Source organism: Biomphalaria glabrata, chromosome 11 (assembly GCF_947242115.1).
Source record: "Biomphalaria glabrata chromosome 11, xgBioGlab47.1, whole genome shotgun sequence".
Classification (NCBI taxonomy): domain Eukaryota; kingdom Metazoa; phylum Mollusca; class Gastropoda; family Planorbidae; genus Biomphalaria; species Biomphalaria glabrata.
In genome coordinates, this window is record NC_074721.1 from 32,419,160 (window position 1) to 32,433,738 (window position 14,579).

Sequence of the window (14,579 nt, forward strand, 5' to 3'; positions counted from 1 at the left end):
TATTGAGCTGCACCCAAGACCACATAACGAAAGTAATAGATCTAGATCTAGATTATCATTCTAGTGCTCTACCAATCAGTCTCTTAAAAAAAAGGTTACAAAATCTTAATTTTTTTATAATTTCAATTAGGTCTAGAGTCTAATTTATTATAGATCTAGTCTAGTTACTTGTTTTCAAAATTAATTTAAATCTATAATAAGATCGAGTGCTTTATATAGTGCAGTGTTGTATCCACTATAAACACTATGGCGTCCAACTAGCTTAAGTTTTAACCGTCTGGCGTCTATATTTATAATTTAACTCATCGGTGAGTTAACGGTTACTGAATAAGAACAAAAGTTTCTTAAAATTATCATTATTCGTAATGAAAGATCTATAAAGTAGACTATATCATATATAATATATAAAGTATCATTAGTTACTAGTATTATGTACACTAATTCAGTACCAATTGTAGTCTAGATTTAGATCTAGATCTGGAATATTTCAATATAAATAAAAATAAAAATTTAAATATTATTTGTCATACTACAGCACTACACGGTACATTACTATATTATTTATAGTCCATTATATTTAGATCTATAAGAAACACATAGATCTAGAATCTAGACTCTATATTTAATTAATACTTTGTAATAGATGTAAATTTGGCTAATTTATTATTTAGAACTTTAAATTTCGCTAGATTCTAATATCTTATCTTATCTTATATAATACAGACGTTACTTCAAAAAAGAAGATGATTACATCCTACGCGTCATGCATTTAGTCATGCATATTAACCAATGACTTAAATTCTGCCAAGTCACTGGTTTTCCTGGCTAGCTCAGGCAACCCATTCCATGCTCTAATAGCACTAGGGAAGAAGGAGTATTTGTACAAATTTGTCCTAGCATATGGGACGAGGAATGTGCCTTTATCTTTGTGTCTTTCAGAGTATTTTATTAAATTTTGTTTTTGTATTTGAAGATTATGGTTCAGTGTTTTATGTATGATTGCTACTTTACTTTTGAGCCTTCTGTCCTGAAGGCTTTCTAAATTTAGTGATTTTACTAAAGGTGTTACTCTAGTCAAATGTGAATATTTGTTTGTTATGAATCGCACTGCTCTATTTTGTGTCTGTTCTAGTTTCTTAATGTTTTCTTGAGTTGAGGGGTCCCAAACAGAGGATGCATATTCTATTATTGGCCTAACCAAGGTTAAATAACATTTTAGTTTTATGTTCTTATTTGATTTATAGAAATTTCTTTTAATAAATCCTAATGCTTTGTTTGATTTTTTTGTAGTTTCATCAATATGTGGATTCCATGACAGTTTTTCATTTATTATAACACCTAGGTATTTTGCGTTTTTAGTCTGTGTTACTGGTTTGCCATGAATAAGATAAGTGGAATTAAATTGTTTTATTTTTTTTGTTACTCTTAACAACTGACATTTTTCTGGGTGGAAAGACATGCTCCAATTTGATTCCCATTTCTGTAATTCATCTAATTCTCTTTGTAAAATATCTGTGTCTTGTGTTGTTTTTATTGTTCTATATATTATGCAATCGTCTGCAAATAATCTGACTTTTGTTCCTGAAGTAATGCAATTTGGTAAATCATTTATGTAAATTAAAAATAGTAGTGGACCCAAGACTGTTCCTTGAGGTACACCTGAGTTTACTGTTATCGGTGTTGATTTAGAGCCATTTATTATTACAGTTTGTTCTCTCCCTATCAGAAAGTCTTTAATCCACTGATGCAGTGGACCATTAATGCCGAAATATTTTAATTTTTTAAGCAAACTATGGTGGTGAACTTTGTCAAAAGCCTTAAAAAAAATCTAGTAAGATAGCATCTATTTGTTCACTATATGTCTTTGTCTCCTGGGGCCTAGAATGCTGATGCAAAGTATTTGTTTAGGATGTTTGCTTTAGTTTCATTATCATTATGTATTATGTTATGTTCATCTTTTAATGGCGCTACGCCTGTTGTTTCCATTTTCTTAGACTTAATATATGACCATAGGTTTTTGTTGTTATCTTTAGATATTACATTGTTTATGTATTCACTCTGCAGCTGTCTGCTTACTTTTTGGGTTAAGTGTTTAATTTTTATATACTTTTTGTAAACTCTTTCTGCATTAGTTTCTTTAAATTTTCTATATAGGTTTTCCTTCTGTTTACAAAGCTTCTTTAGTCTATTATTAAACCAGCATTTATTTATTTTGTTTAATGTGTATTTAGTTGGTATATGATTTTCTATAATGCTTTTAAGATGGTTTTTAATGAAATTCCAGAGGTCATCGACTGGTTGGTTAATGTCTTTTTCTAATAAGAATGTTTGTTGAAAGTTTAATGCAGCTTGGTGTAGTTGTGTTAGGTTACATTTATTCCAGAGTAATATTTTTCTTTTGGGTTTTGTATTGGCTACTGCTTTTATCTGACTGTGTATTTTTATGATCTCATGGTCTGATAGACCAGGGATAATATCATAATCAACTACTAATCCAGGTCTGTTGGTTAAGAAGAGATCTAATGTGTTGTTTAATCTAGTTGGCTTTTTAATGATTTGATCTAAACTTAGGTTGTGTAAAGTTTCTATGAAAAGCTCATTTATGTCCTTAAGGTTTTGGTGTTTATCTATGGTTAGTGTTTTCCAATTTATATCAGGTAGGTTGAAATCACCCATAATCCAAAAAACTGCATTTTTATTTGTCTCTTTAAGTGTAGTAATCTGATTACATAGTTCCTGCATGTATTCTAAACTAGAATTTGGTGGTCTGTAAATGCTGCCTATTATTAGGGATGTTGAGGTGGTATTAATTTTACAAAATGTTGATTCTGTATTTTTTGGGTTAGGTAAGGTAATTATAGTATAATAGTATTATAATAATATTGACATATTCATGATATTGTGATAATATGATTCTTCTATTGTCTTATTAATAAATAACTTTAAAAAAGAAGATAATTTAATTACATTCTATCATGACTTTTGTCTATGATCTCTATCAATGTGATATTCTATTAGGCTATTATAATCTAGGAGCACTTGTTACGTCTTGTACAAATTTATCCTAGCATATTGAATAAGAAATACACCTTTATCTTTGTGTATTTCTGACTATATTTAATTTGATTGTGTATTTGTATGTATGTGTAATTATAAATTATGGTTCAGTGTTGTATTATTACTACTTTACTTTCTCCTGTCCTAAAGTGTTTCTAAATCCATTATTTTACACTTGACTTTAGATGACTTTCTACATCTACTGAGCAGGTTACCTTTACAGTATATGTCATTAATGTTACCCTGTTTTAATATATTGTTATGAACCTGGTGGTGGCACAGATGGGGGTAGAGGTGTGTGTAATCAGCCGACGTAAATCGCCCCAGGCCAGCGCTAGACGAGCAGTCAACCGTGATGAGTTACGATGGTCAGCCGAGATGAGTGTCAACATGATGGTTCGAGAAGGATCGGCGTCATGAACAGAGCTCAGGAGCATCATGAGGGATGTAGTCTTCTGACCACCCAGAATGGTTGAGTGACGTTCTGTCCGGTTCTAGAAGGCCAGTAAGGACCCTATATAAAGAGCAGAGGTGTCGCAGTCAAGACGGTTAAGAAAAGGTGATTAATACAAGACGGATCAGAAAAGGGTTCAGAGCCCGGTTCACTACAGTCCGGTTGACTACAGCACAGTTCAGGGTGGTTCAGCGGTGTGGTTCTGTACGGAGCATTACGACGGTTCAGTGCGTAGTACTATCAGTTGAGACGAGCGGTGTCTTGATCTTGGTCTGTGATCGAGTCCAACACAACGAGCCTAGTGTGTGAAGTCAGTCCTGAACTGTTGAACCCAGTGCAAGCCCAGACGGAGAGGCCAGTGCAAGAGTTGATATGTTGGTACAGTGTTAGAGGAATAATTGTACAGCATGTGTTACGTGTTGCCGATTGTTCAGTATTTGCTGTAATTTATTGGACATTAAACTGTTACGTTACTTTGGAGCCCTGAGTTGTCAAGTTCTTTAAGTTGGTGGTGTATGGTGCAGTTTGCAGAAAGCCTGGATAGTGAGATTTGTAACAATATGAATACACTTTACAAATACTATTTCTCTACAGTATACTTCATTTGAAGATGATGTAAGAATAAGCAAATCTCAAGTTTAAAAAAATAAAATGGATTTAAACCCTGCACTCTCAGCAAGGTAATTTTGAAATTCATTTTCCTTTTCAATTATTTCCAACAAACTTTTGTGTAAGTACTGTGTTATTATTAACTGTAACCATTTAATATTGTTATAACTTGGGTGGTGGTGCGGATAGGGGTAGTAGTATGTGTGTAGTCAGGTGACGCAAATCACCCCAGGCCTGTGCTAGCCGACACAAAATGAGCTGTCAACCCTGATGATTGGTGGTGGTCCACAGTGATGACTGGTGAAGTTTCAAGAAACATCTAAAGTTAACACTACTCAGGCCAGTCATGTCAGATACAGTCAGGTGACCACCCAGAATGGTTGAGCAATGTTCCATTTTGTTCTAGAAGGCCATTAGAGACCCTATATAAAGAGCAGAGGTATCAGAGTCAAGTCCCGAATTACAATTCAATATGGTACAACAGAGTTCAACATGATACAGATAAGCCAGTAGAGTTCTTATTACAATAGTACAGAGTTTATACAACGGACTGGTTCAGATATCCACTACAGAACATATGTACAGTCAGTGTGGCTTGTTGCCAATTTACATTATTTGCTGTGATTTATTGCACATTAAAGTGTCATTTTACTTTGGAGCCCTGAGTTGTCAAGTAGTTGGAGTTGGGAGTGTCGTGTAGTGCAGTTTGCAGAGAGCCTGGAAAGTGAGAGTCATCACAATATGTATATTCTAAATCTTCTTGTGTATTGAGAACCACTAATATATACTATTCAAATTAAGTTTGGACCAAGTTAATTACTTTTCACTAACTGGAGTAATTCATGGTAGCAGATGCAGTTAAGCTTAGTAAACCACAATGAGTATTTTTAATTCTTTTATTGTATATCAAATTATAGGTCTACTCCATCAGCTCGAAAATTAATCAAACAGTCGGGTAGCCTTGAGATAATAAAAGGGGATGGTAAGTACATTATTACATTATCCTAGATTTATAAGTATTTTATTTTAATCTACTTTCAAAAAGCAAAGTCTTTACAAATCATCTTAACTTCTTTACTGTTTATTAAAAGCAACTAGTCAAAATGAAAAACAATTTTAAAATCATACATTCTTCTTGATCAATAAAATCAAAGGGATTCCATCCACCAATGGTAAGTATCAGTCAAAAATATCACTGTTAAAGAGCCTGACGTCACAGTTTGTAAGATTCTCACTTGTTAGTTGAACTCATTGATCTTTTCCAAATTTGTCAGGGCGCTGATATCTTGTGACTGTGATGCGGAGGATTTTATAGATGCACATCTCTAGATCTAAATGCTATCTTAGAGATTCAATAAACCAAGATCCCTTTAATTCAAATACAGAACTTTAATTCAATAACAAGAAATACTATATGTATAGAATGTACAGAAATAAAAACTGTATCATATGAATAACTTTGTTTCAAAGTTCAATAATAAAAATATTCAAATTTACTACTAGATCTAATAAAATACAAGACTTGTCTCTACAAATTCTAACTCAAAACTAAAATACGTCCTATCTCTACAAAATTTACATCACGACTGACTATTCTAGATCCCGCATTTTTCTAGCCGCTTGGCTTTAACCAATCAAATCACTTCTTGTAAGATGTCACGCTAATTGATTGACGTGTGTCATTGGTGTTTCCAACCCCTGCAGTTGGTTTTCTCATACTTGGCATAGTTTGTTTTAAATTATACTTTGGTTTATTAAATTGATACGTGACAGTAGGATTTACTGTCATGTAAATGGACTGGGGCAGGGGGATGAATGTTATTTTTTTGTTACTTACTGTTTTATTTCCTATACAAACATTTAGGACTGTATAAAACATACTTGTATTTTTTTACCTGCTGATTCCTTAAGGGGAGGAGGACCACCTGAGGCTATTTTTTTTATTTTTTAACCAAATGCATTCATATTTGGTATACATATATATGGAGTTAATCTAATGTAAAAAATGTAAAAAAAATCTTTTAAAATTTTTTGGTTGCCATGGAAACGCCGCCATATTGGATTTTTTAAGGTAACTTTAAGCCGTATCTACTCCTACAGTTTTTGTTGAAAATGAATGAAATAACTTGAATTTAATACTTAAACAATGTATCTAGAAAGATATAGACTTAGAAATTGAATAAATCTTTTTACTTTTTAAATATTTTTATTCAAACTTATGATATGTTTTTTTCTATAAAAAATGACAATTTTGGAGACAAAATGTTGAAAATTAAAAAAATGAAGACAAAAATTGAAAAACTGGCTCTATATAATGGAACTACATTATGTTGTTAACATATATTCCAAATTTCATAAGAATCCATCGATAAATAAAAAAGTAGATACAAATTGAAGAAGATGACCGAAGCAAAAATGTGATTATCGAGAAAAACACCTAAAAAGAAACAAGTCTTTTTAAAATGATTTAAACAGTATTCTCCATAGGTAGGGCCAATTTTTTCAATTAATTTTATTTCTCTGCAAGCTTAAGCTGCTCTCCTTAAGTGTCATCTGTGTTAAATAGCTTTATTTCTCTTTTATACTGAGTTTGACAGGTTTTTTTTTAGGTCCCATTTTTTGCAAGTTGATGACTATGAATAGTAATGGAAACATGCAATCATTTTTTAAGTCATACAAAAATCCAAAGCCAAATTTCCAACAGATCCAAGGACTGAAAATTTTATTCTTTTAAATTAGATACATATTTTGTTTTGCTTTAGTTACTTTTGGGTGAATCGTCTCATTTGCATTCTGGGTGGCTCCCGAGAAGCGCCACTGTAAAGGTTTTGATATGACAACTGCCGATACAAATGTTCCAAGAGATTAGCAAGTAAATCATATTTTAAGAAATGCTAACACATTAAATACTTTTACAGGAACTTTGTCCAGTGGGACAGCAAAGTTAAAATAACACCATGAAGAAACTCCGGTTGGGTGATGTGGTTTGGTAGAAGAAATCCAGTGGCGAATAGTGGCTAAAATGGCATTTCTTATTTTGTCCACATGATGATAATTTCTTATAGCTATTGCATAGCATGTAGAAAGGTTGTTTTTTTATAGCATTCTTAGTTGAATTACCATAGCCCAGGTCATATAGGCTGATCTTATCCTTACTTCAGAATAAAACATGGCTGCGGAGAGAACCAAGTAGTTCGAAACCTGTAAGGCCGATGAATTGTTCTGTTTTACGACAATACCTGGGCTCAGATCTATTAATAAAACTCTCAAAAACAACCTGGTGTTTCCATCAGACAAGGTTATTTATCTCTGTGTAAACTTCTGCCCTGATCTTTTCCATAAAATTTCAGTTGATTGCATCAATGCCGAAGAACCTTTAAAATAAAAATTAAAAAAAAGATTGTAAAGTCAGCTGAATTATTTTTTTTAAATAGTTTTTCTAAAAAAAAAAAATATAAGTTAGTTTTAATTATATCAAAGAAATACAATGTGATTTCTTTTTTTATTTATCTATATCCAGAAATTTAAGTATTGTATTGTATAATATAGTCTAGAATTAGCCCAGCCCTATGTACAGTTTAAAAAAAAAAAAAAGATCCATTGATGTTTGTTTTTTCTACAATAGTGATAACATTTATATCGAAAGTTAGAATAGTTAGATCTAGATCTATTTCAATAATAAAAATTATTTTACCTGGGTAGTTGAGTCTTGTTTCCAAAGTGAATGTCAAAGTGGTAACTAGACTAGAACTAGAACTTGTAGAGAAGAAAATTAGTTATTATCTAGGTCTAAGTCTAAGTCTAGATCAGATCTTGTAGTAGTGAAACTGTTGATAATCCAGCTAGATCTAGATCACATATGTATTGCTAGCTTTGATAGGCTTTGGCCTACTTGATTGAGAGGCACCAGTTATCATGTGGTAAGGATGTTTTTGTTTAGATCTAGTTGATCATGTTGATGGCATTGATGGGAATATGAATGAATAATCAATGTGAATATAGCGATGTCGATAGGGCCTCATCTCAGCCTAGCCTGCCGGCTAATAGTCTTATAATGTCTAGATCTAGAACGACGAATCTAGGCTAAGGTCTATTCTTTTTAGTTTTCATGCTAGATCTAGATTTAGAAGTTGAATAATAAGTCAACAGGTAGAGCATCTAAAACTATATCATCAATGAAACGTAAACAACCATGTTTTGTTTATGTTCAAACTAATGTCGATAGGGGCGGAAGCCCAATGCCGACCAATCATTTTGTCGGAAATAATAAGATACTATAAATAAATATATTTTACACTCTCGGTGACCACGGGTTTCCGTTCAAAGCCGAAACGCTATTTATATTATTTCGGAGATACGGTTATTTTAGGAAAGTGTAAGAAACGACGGTTTCATTGATGCCAAATATGCCTAGGTCGAATATGACTACTCAAAAGTATTCAATGCGTTACCAAGGGTATTATTTACATGCAGATTCGGAATTAGATGAAATAAACATTATACATGCTCTAGAAAAATGACTAAAAACAATATTTAAAGTTAAAAATTACACATTTCAATGTTCAATACTTGTAGATAAATGGATAAACTTTCAAATAATGAAATAAAAAAAAAGTTCGATTTTTTAATTTTAAATATCGATATTTTGCTCCCTAGTGGTGGTCCTCTTCCCCTTAACTAAGAGATATTATGCACAAATACTAATCTGATGCTAAGTGGTGAAACAAGGAGTGATGCATTAATAATACATATTCAAAGGTAGCACTAGACGATGAACCATAGAACCTCCAGTTTGACAACTTTGCCTAGCAGCAACATAGGACCAGCTGAACAAACCACTCAATGAGCCAGATTAAAAAAAATTTTTTTTTGAGTGGTGGTGTTTCGCCAGCCTGCCCTTTGCCACCCAGAGGTCAATGCTGACACGACCCACCCAGTCCCATCCTCACCTTTCAATTCTTTCATCTTCACATACAATCTTAGCAGAGCTGACAAAAAATAGCCGTTAATTGTTGAATTGTAAGGTCCATAATTCATGTTCTAGACAGGACTGTCCATTATTTCACTTTATTTACTTTATCAGTTGCTCTCATTAAAAATTTGGTCCCTTATACTTCCTTTAAATATGTAATAAGGATGTCCTGTGGCAGAGTGGTAAAGTATCTGACTTCTGAACTGGTTCCTGGGTTCAAATCCTGGTGAAGACTGGGATTTTTTAATTTTGGGATCTTTGGGAGCCCCTGAGTCCATCCAGCTCTAATGTGTAACTGACATTAATTGGGGAAATGTACAGGTGGTTGGTTAATTTTGAATGGCATATTTTTTGTAGAAAAATATTTTGTCCATTATTGAAAACTGTGGCTGGTGATTGTATTATTGCCATTATTATTAAATTATTGTGCTTATTTTACCAGCTAACACTGTGACAGCTTGCCAAAGTTCAAGTACTGGTTGTTTTAGCTCTGATGCATCATCACGACCATGGTAACATAATTTTGCAAATATGCTATTCATGCACTAATTTTTTTGTGTGACATAGCTTATATTATCTCATTCCCTTTGTCTGTCTGGGTGGATTTTTTTTTTTACACTATTTTTTTCTCTCACATTCCATTCTCAGATTAAGTTGAAATTTATGCACACTTATTCATTGTGGATGACAACACAGGAATCAATAAAAAGAAAAATAGAAAAAATTGCTTTAAAAAAAACAAATAACAAATTGAGTGTAATTGTATCAATATTATTAGGTTAGACCAGTATATGTATGATTGACCTTAGACATATAAATCTGTGTGATAGAAATATTTTTACTAATTGTTTTTGTTTAGCTTTTAACTTTATCAATCACTTGTCTGGACAAGTTGTGAAATGGGGGAGGGAAGAAGGGGGTATCTTGTTGAATGTTTACATGATTGTTTTTTTTAAATGCATAAAAAATGTTTACTCAGGGCTCAAGATTCCTCAAGGGGACTAATTCAACTTATACCACCACATCTTTTAACTATGATTTCTTTCCCTTGTTCAAGATACCAAACAAAATAATTAATTAGCTATAGTTAATTAACTAATTGGTGATTTTTTTTTTAATTGATCATTGTTTTGTCAGGTAAAAGAAATAATTGTGCAAAAGTTCAGCTTGATCCGAGATTGGGTGTGGGGAGACACATTTACAAGCTTTTTACCAGACAGACAGACAGAGTAAGTTAATATAAGTTTTTGAAAAAAAAAGTTAACCAGTTAGATAATTAATTAGTGGTAATTGATTAATTTTGTAATATATAGAAATAGGGTTGAAAAACTTGCAAAATTTAGAGATGTGACAGTGATTGAACAGTGTTATCCCTTCACATTATATATATTTTTTTTATTTTGCTTGTTTTTGTTTGCACTTTTTTAAACTCAACTTTATTTTATCAAACAGGTCTAGGTCAAGTGTGGGTTCAGTTCCCCCAAGACCAGAATCTGCTTCTGGTAGGGGTGTAAGTACACCAACGAAACAGATTTCTTTACAAGCAGTCAGGCGAAAGGATGATAGGTAAGACCTCAGCAATTAAATTTGTATTTTAGTTTCAAATTTTTCTTGGGGAGTGTGGGAGTGAAATTAATCATTTCAAGATCATTACATACAGCTTAGGTTCTACAAATTAAAAAAAAAAAGAAGTAAAATAAATCACTAAAATAATATCCTTGGGTTTGTGTGGTGTCTTGACTTGCCAATAAATGAAGTGAATAAATCTAGATCTTGACTGGTTAATCTACAACACTGACAAATAAAATGGATATAAGTTTCTGTCATTCTCCTATGTGACCCAGAAGTTGTCTAGCTTATTAATGTAGTGGTTCAACACATACATTTATAAATTTGCACTCTAGTGACAAACACAGCAGAAAAAAGCAGTTGCCTAATAATAATATAGCACACTTTGCTTGTTTTTTTAATGACTATAAGGAGTTTAATTGATAGTTGCATTTTAAATGATGCTACTATTTTAAACCCTGTTAGCAAGGATTATTAATTTAGTGTTTTTAGGATGTCTTAGAATCCACCCAAATCTAACTGGTACCTGACACTTTAGTTAATCAGCTAGAAACATGAAAACCACCACCACCAAAGCAGATACATTTAACATCTTCTCCATGCAGTTTGAAAGAATTTTACTACAAGCGCAGGACTGCAGTAGTTTAGTACTTAAGACGTGTTAATAAGTTATTTTCTTCATTATTTTCACATTAAACAACAACAACAAAAAATTAACCTAGAAAATCTTTCTCAACCTTTGATCATGCAAAATTTCTTTCAATAAAATGATTACTCTCTTAAAGTTAAAAAATACTATCTAAAAAGGTGCTTCATACAATTATATAATTTGTCTTGACCCTTTTTTTTTAATAAGACCCAAATATTATCTTTTTTTACAATACCTCTATTCTAGTCAGAATTTCATGAAAACCTGGACACGGATTTCAAAATCAGCTATATTTTCCTAGAAATTTAACAGTTGATGTTTTCAATGAAAAAAGAATTACTAGCTCTTTGGCCACATGTGGAAAACTCTAGTTTGTCCGTTATAATTTTTCAAAGTAAAAAAATGAAATAAATTAAAAATTGGCTTTAAGAAACATGGTGCAGCCGTTGTATACTACTGAGTTGTTTATTAAATTAAACTGGATTTCACTTTATTGATAGATTATCTAAGCTTTGCTTATATTTTTACATCTTATACAGATTGCATATATTAGATTTTTGATCTAGAACTAGATCTAAGAGTTTTGTCTATATTATGAAAGTACAAATAAACAATAAAAAAATTACCTGTGGACAATTAAGTAGCTCATGCAACATTGTTGGTACATTGAGCTGACGGTAACAAATTACAAGTTCGATCCCCGGCAGAAGAACATTTTTTAAAATTAATTTTTTAAACATTTTATTTATAGTGGACGTATTGTCTTTTTATAAAATATATTATAAATGTTTTTCTTGTTAAAATCTAAATAAAAATTGTATTATAAGAAAGGATTTAGCTTCCTTAAAATTAATTAAAACTAATGCAATTGCAATTTTATACAGCATTTTTCCTTACAATGACAAAGATTTCAAAGTATCTAAATATGACTTGCTGATAAAAAATACTTTGGATAAGATGGAACATGCTGGTAATTTGTTTCTCTTTTTATTTACTTTTAAATCTTTACAAAAAAAAAGTTTTTTTAGTTGTCTTTCATTTAAAATTTTATTTTATTTTATAATATTAATAATTGAATAAGTAACCAGTTATATTCTTAATACTGCTTCAACAACATCTTTTTTTTCTTTACATAATTGTTAAAGTATTTTTTAATGTATTTTTTTGCATTTATCTTAGATAAATTACAACACTGGGAGGATGATCAGACCAGGTAGGTCGCATTATGAAGGCACATTTAAAAATACAAATCCTTATTTGTAAAGAAATTAAATAAAAATTTGGTTTCTGCTTGTTAGAATATATACATATATATATAACTTTACTGCCCTAAAAAGCCTCAAGTCAAAAAAATCCCCTGGACCCGATAAAACAACAAATGAAATGATTCGGGGACTAGGATCACAGGCCCAAAACTGTATACTTAACTTTATCAACCATACATGGAAAACTGGAGACATACCACAGGAATGGAGAACCGCAAACATAATACCCATTTTAAAGAAAAATAAACCACCTGGAGACCCAAAAAGTTATAGACCAATATCTCTAACATCCAACATTGGCAAAATGGCAGAAAAAATGATCAATAACCGACTTTATTGGTGGCTAGAAAGTACTTGCTCACTCCACATTGCACAAGCCGGCTTTAGAAAAGGAAGTAGAACAGAAGACCACCTCTTTCGTTTTATCCAGGACACAGTAGAAGGGTTTCATGAAAACAAGCACACTACAGCAGTATTTATAGATTTGCAGCAAGCCTATGATAGAGTGCGGAGAAAAGGTCTATTTTTAAAGATGAAAAAAATGGGCATCCATGGAAAAATTACAGCTGGATCAGGCCATTCTTAAAAAACAGAACCATCCAAACCCGATTTGAAGGTGCTATCTCTAGTAAAAAAGTTTGGAAGAAGGACTACCACAAGGTTCAGCCCTTAGCTGCACTCTCTTTCTAATCTTCATGAATGACCTCCCGGACCTCATTTCGGTCAATAAGGCACTTTATGCAGACGACCTTCTAATTTGGACTACAGAGAAATATCCAGTGCTGACTAGATCCAAACTAAATAGAGCCCTCACAACTATCTCCACATATTCAAATTATGGAAGATGGAAATAAACAAAGAAAAGTCAGTTTATTCAATCTTTAGCCACATCAACAAAACAGCAAAAAGAAACTACATCCTAAAAATAGACTCTCAGCCAATAAATAAAGAAGAAAATCCAACATATCTTGGTGTAAAACTAGACCAAAGACTGTCTCTAAAACACTTTATGGCAGATTTGAAAGAAAAGGCATCACAAAGATTAAACATAATAAAACACCTAGCAGGAATATCCTGGGGAGCTGAAAAGAAAACCTTAAGACAGTTATACACTGGATATGTCAGATCTGTAATGGATAACTGTCTCTCCATACAAGTAGCTGCCAACAAAACCTATCAATCATCATTAGATACAATCCAAAACCAAGCCTTGCGGCTAATTAGTGGAGGTATGAGAACTACTCCCACAGCAGCCTGTGAAATAGACTCCAATATTGAACCTCTTAAGTTAAGGCGCAACAGAGCAGCATTAGAAGCTATTGAGAGATACAGAAGGTTGGAGGACGATCATCCAAATAAATTACTAACACAGAGAAATAGGAAAAACAACAAAAAAAAGCAAAGGACTCTGATCCAACTTACTGACAAATTAGCCCTAAAACACCACCTACCCAATAACAGAGAAAAACTTACCAGGTTTTCAAACATTACACCCGGACTAAACTACAAACAACCAACCATCAAAACACATTTACTAAATAACACCTTAACAAAAGAATCTAATCCACTGGAGCTCAAAGTAGGCATGCTTGAAACAATTGAAAGCTATCAAAAAACAGCTATCCATATTTATACAGATGGATTGGCTTTCAAAGCTACCATCAATGCTGGTCTTGGTGCCTTCCTGGTCTTCCCTAAAAATAAACACTTTGAGATAAGCGCACCCTGTGGCGATTACTGTTCAAACTTCCAAGCCGAAATTGAGGCAATTACCATAGCACTACAGACAGTGGAAAACAAATTATATGAAGGAGTGCAACCACCATCAGATATTGTTGTCTTTACAGTCTCCCAATCTACTCTGCAAGCACTTAACAGCAGCACCTCAAACAGACCAAGAGAGTTGACAACACTCATTGTGATAATCCATCAGATGATATCAAAATTAAATATCAATATCACACTACAGAGGATCCCTGGACACATTGGCATCATGGGAAATAA

General features: G+C 32.5%; 1 protein-coding gene and 1 long non-coding RNA gene across 5 annotated transcripts in view; one reads left to right on the forward strand and one right to left on the reverse strand.

Annotated features, from left to right (window-relative positions):
• Window positions 1-170: 170 nt before the first annotated feature.
• LOC106055078 (uncharacterized protein DDB_G0283697-like) overlaps window positions 171-14,579 on the forward strand; it is a 20,925-nt gene continuing 6,516 nt past the window's right edge. The window contains exons 1-8 of one of the 4 annotated variants that reach the window (XM_056004499.1): window positions 255-350; window positions 525-544; window positions 4,106-4,191; window positions 5,038-5,102; window positions 9,535-9,604; window positions 10,545-10,658; window positions 12,195-12,280; window positions 12,490-12,523. In XM_056004499.1, the coding sequence (XP_055860474.1) occupies window positions 4,163-4,191; window positions 5,038-5,102; window positions 9,535-9,604; window positions 10,545-10,658; window positions 12,195-12,280; window positions 12,490-12,523 (398 nt within the window). In that variant the 5' untranslated portion in view covers window positions 255-350; window positions 525-544; window positions 4,106-4,162. Of the gene's footprint in view, window positions 382-524; window positions 545-4,103; window positions 4,192-5,037; window positions 5,103-9,534; window positions 9,605-10,544; window positions 10,659-12,194; window positions 12,281-12,489; window positions 12,524-14,579 lie in introns of all 4 variants that reach the window. The other 3 variants (XM_056004496.1, XM_056004497.1, XM_056004498.1) reach the window with 3 other exon arrangements.
• Window positions 6,815-8,723, reverse strand: LOC129921765 (uncharacterized). The gene is made up of 2 exons (XR_008773728.1): window positions 7,815-8,723; window positions 6,815-7,494 (listed from the first exon to the last, which is right to left on the reverse strand). It is a non-coding gene; the product is annotated as an uncharacterized LOC129921765 (long non-coding RNA).